The sequence below is a fragment of the Mirounga angustirostris genome, unplaced genomic scaffold, assembly GCF_029215605.1.
Source record: "Mirounga angustirostris isolate CCGP_5_RB_7025 unplaced genomic scaffold, mMirAng1.0.hap1 SCAF_13, whole genome shotgun sequence".
In the NCBI taxonomy this organism is placed as follows: Eukaryota; Metazoa; Chordata; class Mammalia; order Carnivora; family Phocidae; genus Mirounga; species Mirounga angustirostris.
In genome coordinates this window covers 104,372,799-104,383,121 of record NW_026991721.1, presented here as the reverse complement: position 1 = coordinate 104,383,121, position 10,323 = coordinate 104,372,799, and the positions used below count along the sequence as shown (strand labels likewise).

The 10,323-nt window shown below is 39.5% G+C and overlaps 1 protein-coding gene across 3 annotated transcripts in view; it reads right to left on the bottom strand.

Annotated features, from left to right (window-relative positions):
- Positions 1-515: 515 nt before the first annotated feature.
- LOC123857850 (protein NPAT) overlaps positions 516-10,323 on the bottom strand; it is a 57,011-nt gene continuing 47,203 nt past the window's right edge. For 2 of the 3 annotated variants that reach the window (XM_045895116.3, XM_045895117.3), the window contains exons 14-18: positions 9,744-9,859; positions 9,560-9,668; positions 6,294-6,354; positions 5,035-6,193; positions 516-3,772 (exon numbers count right to left, since the gene is read on the bottom strand). In XM_045895116.3, the coding sequence (XP_045751072.1) occupies positions 3,695-3,772; positions 5,035-6,193; positions 6,294-6,354; positions 9,560-9,668; positions 9,744-9,859 (1,523 nt within the window). In that variant the 3' untranslated portion in view covers positions 516-3,694. Of the gene's footprint in view, positions 3,773-5,034; positions 6,194-6,293; positions 6,355-9,559; positions 9,669-9,743; positions 9,860-10,323 lie in introns of those variants that run through there. The other variant, XM_045895118.3, reaches the window with a different exon arrangement.

Genomic DNA, 10,323 nt, shown 5'->3' with positions numbered 1-10,323 from the left:
TTCTATGTTATGCTTCCATAAAAATTTTACAGTAACTAATAAAAGCAATAACCAGTTAGAACAATGGAACAGTTCTTTAAGAATACAACAAACAACAAAATATCCAGTTCAGCAAGGAATTTATAAGACTAGCGGTAACTACAAAGCTGTGGATACTCACCATATTGTCCTTACCATTTGCTTCTTTCAGTATCAGTTAACTTATAGGATCAATGTACTTCAAATGAATACTCCAAAAGAATTTTAATTTGAAATAAAACAAGTGATTCTAAAAAGTTAACCGGGAAGCATGGAAGAAGTGAATACTTGGAAGAAGAATAGTTAAAATGGACACAAAGCTATAATGCTTTGATCAGTGGTACAAAGTAATCTACATACTGCAGTGTATGTAAAGATGTGTAAATTTAACACAGGTTCAAAGTCTTTGGTCTTCTATCTTTATGGTTAGCTGGGTTTTACGATGCAGAATATTTAGGATTTTTAAAAAGTAACATGTATATATCACATACACCCTGTTGAATTTCAAACAGCACATTTTAATAAGCACATTACTACTTTTCTAGTAATAAAATATGAATATCCCTACCAAATGAGATAGAGATTCATGTAGCCTCATGTCAAATCAGGTCAGGTTTTGCCATTAAATAATTCTGATGCTAAACTTAGGGAGAAAAATTGGTTGTTAGAACCTTTTGAATTTTAGAATTGTGAACAAGAAATTGTGAGTCAGTACAGAATAAGAGAGACATTTTAAGTAAATGTGTGTGCAGAGATAAACCTTAACCAGTTATACAGAGTCAAGTGGTTAAATGTTTAGGGATAAAATATACTCTGATCTTTATTTCACACCAGATATCAAAACAAATTTTATATGGGCTGGGAGCTAACTCCTAATTTTAATAAGAACTAAAAGCCGAGAAACCAGTGATGACGTCTTTCACTATATCTTTGGTAAGTGATAAGCACATGCCATGGCAGAAATGATAATTTGCTGGCAGGAATGTAAACTGAAAAAAATTTTCTGCAATAATTTGGCAAAATGTATTGAGATCCTTAAAAAGATGTATACTAAGTTTTTAATTTGGTAATTCCACTCTCTAAAATGTCTCCTAAGAAAACAGCTGATAACATAAATAGCTATTTGGTTACAAATCTGTCAGTGCTGTTTTTTTTTTTTTTAAGGACTTTCTAAGCTTTTTGTTCATTTATAAATTAAAATGACTCTTAATGGTTGTCATGGTTTTCTTTTTTTATAATATATAAAAACTGAAAAGCATTAGGAAGTTATATTTGCAGTTTAAGTTCAGGTATGTAGAAAAAATAGGAAAAAAGTATGCCAAATGTTAATTTTTTTTATAAAAAGAAAAAAGTCTGTTAAAAGTAAACATCTAATAATAAAGTCAAAACTTAATACAGAATTTCAAGAAGTTGAGCCTGTGGCCAAAGGATGGTGGCTTGAGAAATAATGAATGCAAAATACATAATAACAAGCATTTGAAATGACATCTTATTGAAGCTTCATACTTACTCTCCTTAAGAGTCATGACCTCTAGCCTTTGGCTGAGTGCTGATGGATGTTTCAACATACTACTGAAAGGTTTTAACAATATCCAGGGCTAAAATAATAAAATCCTTTAATTACAAAAATTCACACACTTGGCACACGTTGAGGGCATTAACCACTAAATAATGTCCAAAATAAAGAGTGGATCCTTACATGTAGTTATAAAAGGAGCCACAAGTAGTTTATGGTGTATATACTCTGACCCTGAAATGCAGTCCCTGGGCATCTGAATGTTAAAATAGGTCACCCGGGATATGCTCCAATTATGTCCAGGAATTTGGACTTTTGCTCTTGAACATGAAGGAAAGCTGCAAGCATGTAAGGTGTTTTTGGACCGTACCAAGTGCAGCTCTTGGCTAGTGCCTAAGAATCCTGAATAAAGTGAACTTACTTTGTGTAGGACTTCTTAGTACTTAGCACCTATTAATACATATTAACTGAATGAGAAGGAAATCTGTTTTCCAAGACTATGTGAACTTCTGAAAAAGTGACTTGCAAAGGAATTTAATGAAGGTATCTCATTTAATGAGAATGACTGCCAATATAAAGTAATTCAAACTTTTGCAGTTAATGAAAACATTTATTCAAACCTAACTGTAGTACAGGATCAAGTTGAGTTAAATGAACATTACGGGTATGATATGTAGTTCTTTAGGAAGAGACCCCCACCATATCATAGAAATTTTTAACAAGACGTATTTCTGCAGTAAGGTTCAGCAATTATGATGTGATTTCCACACTGAGAAATAGGAGTAGGATGGATTTAGTTTTTTAAAGGCCCATTATAAAAAAAAAAAAAAAAAAAAGGCTGAGGAAAATGACCCTTTAACAACATATACACCTGTAGAAAAAAATCCTTGATAATACTGATATTCAACCAAACAGAAAGCACTTAAGAGAATATACTTTAATCTAGGCACAATCGGTCAGATATTAATGATAATTTCTGTTCTCATTTAAAAGTTTAAACCAATTTTTCAACTTTACTGATGTGTGTGAGTTGATACAGAGAAGGCACCTCTTTCATTCTCCTTAAGGACTTTTTGAGAGTAATTCTTTAGAACACCGTAGGGGGCACAGAGACAACGCACTATATCTAAGTACAGATATAGTTATTCACAGCCCATTTTAGGAGAAACTAAATTAAAATATAAAACTATGATTTCTCTTTTTACATCTTATGATGGACATGGCTTTCTAAAAGGATACCAGAAGATAATCCTCCATACAAGCTTTAACATAGAATCCAAGATTTAAATTAAATGTGCACTGGTCACTACTATGTATGAAGTTCTATGAATTAGTGCAATTCTTCAAATCCCCAGTATATGGGAAAAAGTATATACATACCAAGAAATCTCAACTACTACATAAACTTTGTATGGCTCAATAGTCTAAACATTTAAAGTTCTGTAAAAGATCCTGAAAGTTATAAACAAAAGATCAGAACACTCAGATATGGTTTACAAAATTCTCTCTTTAGAACAAAGAGACCAGAACGACCAGGAGAAACACTTTAAAGTGTAAAACTTCAGGAATATAATCTTTACTGCAATTATAAGAAGGGGTAATAAAGTATTCACTCTAGCAAAAACCTAAATTGTTCATTTCTGATTGCTCCACCACCAATTGAGGTTGTCATCACCTTTGTACTACTTTGTGGCCGACTTTAAAGGTCTTGTATGACAGTTACTGAAGGCAATTTTATAAGGAAAAGCATTATTCCCCCCCCCCCCCCAAAAAGTGAGAAACTACTCCAGATGAATAAGCCTCAGTTAGGGATCACAAGTCAAAAAACACAATGTAAGAACACTAGGTTGATTTAACTTCTATTTCAACAAGATTTATACAATATTTACAATACGTAATTGTCAGAGCTATACAGTTTTGCAGATTGGCTTTACTTACATTTCTGCAAATGTTTTTCCCAAAATAAAAAATATACTAGGTAAATCTATTTACAAACTAGGAAGCTGCTTCAGAAACAGCATGATTCAGATATAAAGTGAAGTTTCAGTACAAGGAAAGTGCAGGTCATGCTTTTAGGTTCTGTCAATATCTCACTCCCTACACTCATAGTTTAAGGGATACGAGTTTTAAATAGCTACTGTTCTTTTATGTTCAGAATGTTTACTCATCATAATGCAATGATAACAAAAATTTGTCCACATCCATTCCAGCTGGAAATGAACTGGGTAGCTTCTTTTTCTGTCAAAAAAAAAAAAAAAAAAAAAAAAAAAAAGGGAAGGGGGAGAAAAAGAAATGAAAAAAGAAAGAAAAGAAAAAAAAAAAAAGAAAAAATAAACCTAAGTTAACATATTGAACTCAAACAAGGCCAAAAAACTTTCACTTAGAACCTTATATCGGGTTCTTCCTATACTACTAAAATTTTGCCAAAATTTTTAGTTGGTTGGAATTTTAGTTATACAGAGAAGTAGCAACACATTTTATAAATCCAAAGTTAATAAATTATACTTCAGTGGTACTTGAACATTAGTTTAGGGCAAAAGACATTAAACAAATTCAGAGTTTGTGAATGTTGAGACAAGACAGACCGTGCTTTCTATGAAGGTGGTCCTTTTCACCAAACCATAATAAGAGTCTCAGAAGCTTTCCTCACTACAAGTAACAGGTACCGTTCCAGTTCCAAACACTGAGCACACACTGGGCATCTGAGGGCACTACGTTTACTCCTCCCAGCCTCAGGTAAGACGTGTGGTAGCCTCACGTCAAGGGATGCAGCTGAGCCCCAGAGGCTCCGGGCTTACCCACCATCTCAGAACCAGTAAGCAGGAGATGCGGGGTTCAAACCCAGGCTTGCATGGCATCAAAGCCATGAATCTTTCCCTGACACCAGACCTGCCGTAAGACATTTTAAGCACCTTTCTTTCTATTCAGTTCATCTACTAAGTGGCTACACAGCTTCAGGAAAAACGGGTTTCGGTTCTCAATGCTATCCCCGCACTGCCTTTCTACAGATAACCTTGCCCAAAGGAAAAACAGGTGAATTTAACGTTTACACTGCTCCAACACGTTAACGTCTGTAAGAGCCAATGGAAGAGATGGCAGGACACGTGGAGAAAAACCCCAAGAGGTAGGAGTTGCAAAGGTGTTTTTTACCTGGTAGTTCCACACACAATAGTGGCTTCCCCATCTTTCATGCCTTATGTTATTCTCCCAAAAAACCTGGGTCCTACCACAACAAACAAAAACCTCCTTTCCCCAAGAAAGAGGTTCATCACTCAGTGCCTTAGCAACTGTTGGCAAATGCTTCACTTCACCTAGACAAATTCTGAGTACCATGCTGGCTGAGACACACTGCTACAGAATATGTTTTGTCAGCCAAGACCCAAAGCCGTCTTGACCAGAGGGTTCAGTGAGGCAGCTGCGGCAAAAATGCTGAGATCTCTAATGTGAGCACTGAAGGAAGGGCAAAGGTGTGGTTTTGAAATTAAGACTTTCAAACTTGCCTTGATTTTCTTCTTTTTCATTGGGAGTGATGAATTTGCAAGATTTTTATTAGAAGCACGAGAGGTGCGTTCACGTTCATCTAATTCCTCGATCTTCCGCTTTTTTGTGGTGCCCCGGGAAGATGCTCGGAACTGCTGGGTATTGTCTTTGAGAGGAGTCGCCGAGGCTGTCCTGGAGATGGCTGCTCTGGAGAGAATCATGAGGGTGTGGGCAGCCATGCTTACACTGTTCTCGCTCCCTGTCTCACTGGTAGGGCTACAGGCAGGCAAGTCTGGGGTGACAGGAGGGACCATTACCTTGGCTGTGCTACTGTCTTCAGCAAAACGCCGACTAGAGGGGACCTTGAGACCGTCTCTAGGCTCTTCTTTATGTTTGTCCCCTGCCCCTGAGCCAGATGTCCGGGAGACAGGTGCATCAGAACTATCGGGGAGCCTATTGACGGGGCTAGGCCACTGGCCATCCGGCAACACTTCGGTGGCATGTTTGGTTAGTGGGCTAATCAGAGAACTGGCACATTTCGTTTGTTCTTGTTTTGGATCCTTCACAGTTGCACCTACTGAAATGACATTTCTACTATTTGAGGATGTGCCTTGTTTTTTGGTTAGTTCTTGCAGTGAAGCTATGGTTTTCTCATTCCGTAAACCCCCATTTTGCTGTCCGTTTGACAGTTTTGAAGTTTCTGGATTTTTCTGCCTTTCGACATCACTGCATAATTCATTCTCCTTATTAGCTGTTGCTTTATGGAAAGATTCAAGTACAATTTCTGTTGGTGAAACTTTCTTTTCTGACTGGGTTTCTTTTACGGTGGTATGTCGGCTACTGGCAGTTTCTGATTTAGATAAAATCTTAGGCAAAGGTGGTCTCTCTCTCTCCCTTTTGAGAGCATTATTAGAAGGGGGTTTTAAGGCGGAGGACACAATGGGTGACTCGAGATTAGGAAATGCAATGTCATTCCTTTCTTTGCTCTGGGACACCATCTTATGGTCTGTGCCCCGCGAATCCGCCACAGGACAAGCAGTGCTATCAAAACAGAGCACGCGTCGGTGGCTTTCGAATGGTCTGCTAGCTGGAACTACGCTCTCTAATGAGAAGGGGGCTGTCATTTCTTCCAGTTTTTTCCCAAGATCTGTGGCCATACTCTTGTCAGACACTTCAGTTCTGCAAAATAAACAAGGAAGTATTTTTAGCAACATAAAGACATCCTTTATGTTTTCAATCTGAGCAAAGAATCTATGACGGAAAATACTTTTATGCTCACCTTTGTGCATGACATCCAACTAAATGACTAGATGAATCCACCAAATTATTTACCTGCTTTCCTGGAATTATAAATGGAATAATTAGAAAAGGAAAACATTCCTGAGAGAAAGAGTACATTACTCTGAAAGAAAATGGGACAGACATCACACACCATGAGAAAAATTTCAAATGACAGCTAATGTAACAAATGAAGTACTCTCACCTACTGGGTTTAAAAAGCAGCTTCTAATTATTATTATTATTAAGATTTTATTTATTTACTTGACAGACAGCACAAACAGGGGGAGCAGGAGAGGGAGAAGCAGGTTCCCCGCTGAGCAGGGAGCCCGATGCGGGGTTCGATCCCAGGACCCCGGGATCATGACCTGAGCCGAAGGCAGCCACTTAACTGACCGAGCCACCCAGATGCCCCCACAGCTTCTAATTTTAGATACAAGACAAGATGATCATTCATCCATTTTATTTTTTATTTTTTTAATTTTTAAAATTTTTTTTTAAAAGATTATTTATTTATTTATTTGACAGAGAGAGAGAGACAGCGAGAGCAGGAACACAAGCAGGGGAAGTGGGAGAAGGAGAAGCAGGCTTGCCGCTGAGCAGGGAGCCCGATGTGGGACTCGATCCCAGGACCCTGGGATCATGACCTGAGCTGAAGGCAGACGCTTAACGACTGAGCCACCCAGGCGCCCTCATTCATCCATTTTAGAGAGGAAATACAGATATGGAGCAAATGACTTGCTTCAACTTTAGGCAAGTATTGAGTCCAGCCTCTGGATCTATGAATTATAATGTTCAACATAGCACTTAGGGGTACTCCTTAGGTCCAGAAAGTTAAAGAAAGCAATGTATTATGCCTATTTTGAAATTTTGCTGATGTGACTGTCATGTTTGCAAGCCTATGTCAGGCAGAGCACAAGCTCTGGAGTTTTAATAGCCATATTTTAATTTCTAGGGACTTAGGAATTTATGTGGGAGAGCAGGAAGATACTAAGCTGGAGAGGTAGGCAGAGATGAGATTAGGAAGGACCTTGTGCCTTATGCAAGAAGTTTCAGAGAGAATCCTTAAGAGTTTTAAAGAGGGAACAGGAATAAATAGACTTGTGCTTTGGAAAGTCACTCTGGCAGTAGTCGAGAAGGTGGGCTAGAGAAGAAAGAAAACTGCCATCCAAAATTCTCAAGTGGCTGTCAATAGTCCAGGTAAGAGATGATGGAGACAGTGATGGGCGTTCACACAGATACGAAGGGTCAAGGAGGACTGCATGGTGACATTAACCAAGGAGAAAAGCAGGCAGAAGGTCTCTGCGGAGCAAGAAGGGAGCCTGAGACACGGAGAATCTGAAGGTCTGGAGTCAGACAGAATCACGAAGGCAGGAGTGCAGTAATTTAGTGGTGGGTCCAGAAACCACCAACAGTGTCAACAGCCAGAGGGAAGTAAGGTCAGGATGGAAAACATCCAGAGGCACTGATGATCTCAGTTTAAACAGTTTTAGTGGAAACATGAGAAAAGACAATGTGGATAAAGAAAGCATGGGAGACAGAAATTGGGGATGAAGGGTTGGCAGGTGAGACAAACCCAAGGAGCTTTACAGCCAGAGAGGGAAGAAGGATCCAAACAAGAAAAATATAGGACATACAGAAGACAGAAGATGCAGGTAGACGGCATTAACTGTAGAAAGGACGAGAGCATTATTCCTGTAAGAAAGGAACGAGAGGAAGTAGAACAGGTACACACCAAATGGGAGTGCTGTGGGAAATTGGAGTTTACTACTTATTGATCAGGTGGGAGAGAAGATCACTGGCCTAGAGTGAGGAGGGTGGGGGCTGGGTAGGTAGGAGAAGAGCTGTAGGAGTCTGGAAGAGTTTGAAGGGGGAATGGGAAAGAAAGATAGGAAGACACTTGAAATGGCCGCTAAGTGGCACTAGTGAGGGTGAGACATTTTTAAAGTGGTCGTGAACGGCCCCACTTCTAAAGCAATGCTGAAAAGCCCAGGTACAAAGGCAGAGAGGGATGTTTGGAAAGATCCAGGGCTGGAAGGCAAGGGGGATGGTAGAAGAATGTGCACATGAAGGTGTTTAAGAGTCCTTGGAAGAGTGGCTGAGGTGGTGGACTGTGGGTCTAGCCTGGATGGGAAGGAAGGGAATCCAGGAAGGAAACAGAGGTTCAGGGAAAAGTGAGGATTCGAGTAAGGGGAGCCCTTACTGGCTGAAGAGCGTCACTGTATGGGAATGAGAGTATTTTGAGACAGGTTACTGGCCTTTAAAAACTGCACAGGGTAGTACGAAGGGAAACATTAAAGGTGAAGCTATGGGAGAGATTAGGGGCCATGAAGATCAAGACTTAGAAATGGAAGGTGTCCAAGAATTCTGAGGGCTAGGATGGTGGGTAGGCTGACGACGTGGGCATTGTCATCCACGAAGATGGAGAAGTTGGAGGCAGAAGTCTGATGCAACCCCTCAATGAAGACCTGGTGTTATTTTGTAAATAGGGTCTTTCGTTGAACAGAAACCTTTAATTTTGGAACAGTCATGCTATCAACTTTTTCCACTTATAATTGTGTTTTTTTGCATTTTTATAAAGCAATCCTTTTATCCCTTTGTCTCTAAGATATTCTCTTACATTTCTTTTACTGCTTAACTGTTTTGCTTTACACTTTTAGGTCTTTATTTTATTAGGTCTTTATTTTATTTTATTTTTTAAAGATTTTATTTATTTATTTGAGAGAGAGAGAATGAGAGACAGAGAGCATGAGAGGGAGGAGAGTCAGAGGGAGAAGCAGGCTCCCCGCCGAGCAGGGAGCCCGATGCGGGACTCGATCCCAGGACTCCAGGATCATGACCTGAGCCGAAGGCAGTCGCTTAACCAACTGAGCCACCCAGGCGCCCCTACACTTTTAGGTCTTTAATCATCTTAGATGATTTGTGTATGGTTTGAGGAAGGGATCTAATTTTTTTCCTAGAACATATATATAATAGCCAATAAATCTATTAAACGATCCTTCCTGTCCTCTGTGACTTCTGATGCTATATCCACCACATACAAGTTCTCATAAGTACATGGTCTCTTTCTGAACTCTATTTTGCTCCATTTGCCTTTTAGTTTAGATAACTAAAATCAAAACAAAACAAACAGAAAACCAACTTTAAGCAAAGACTGGAAATCACCCGTTAGGAATGAAACAGGTCTTCGGCAACAAGCACCGTGGTGCTGCTGTAAACAATGAGCATACAGACATCAAAGCGACATTAATGAACATAAAGATGTACCTGTACCAAGCTTGTTTCTTAGTCCCTGAGTCTTCTGAGACTTTGGAGGGATGGGGATTTGAGGGATACTTCTACTGCACACAGGTGCTGCCAAAGGCATATGAAGGAGCTGGAAGAGAAGCGGCCATGAATGATTCTCGGTTTGAAAAGCATCGCTGCGCCACTTTCAGTTCAGAACTCTCACCTGCTGAGGAGCAGCAGAAAAGGTATTTCCACTCTGTCCAACCACAGACACAGGGATCATTCCCACCATTCCTTGGAGCACAGGTTGGACGGGAGAAGCAATTATGATGGCAGAGCCTGAAAAAAAAATTCTCCGTAAGACTCTCTCTCAAACAAGACTCCAAAGTAACTATTAATTTAAATTCTCTAAAATTATAATCCTTTTACCTTAGAATCTGCTTTTTTGTTGAAGATTTTATTTGAGAGCGAACAAAAGCGAGAGATCACAGAGGGAGAGGGAGAAACAGACTCGCTGAGTGGAGAGTCTGATGTGGGACTCGATCCCAGGACCCTGGGATCATGACCTGAGCCGAAGGCAGATGCTTAACGACTGAGCCACCCAGGCGCCCCCTGACTCCTCTTTTAAAAGAGGTTATTTTAAACAACACTTCAAACAGATCCATCAGGCTACTAGTTAATTGTGTGTATTTATTCAGATTTTATTATATGCCTACAATATTAAGAAAAGGGGGAAAGGAGCTTGGGAAGCAACACGTAAGGCAAGGCAGATAAATGTATCATGTATCCTCAGCTCCATCTTC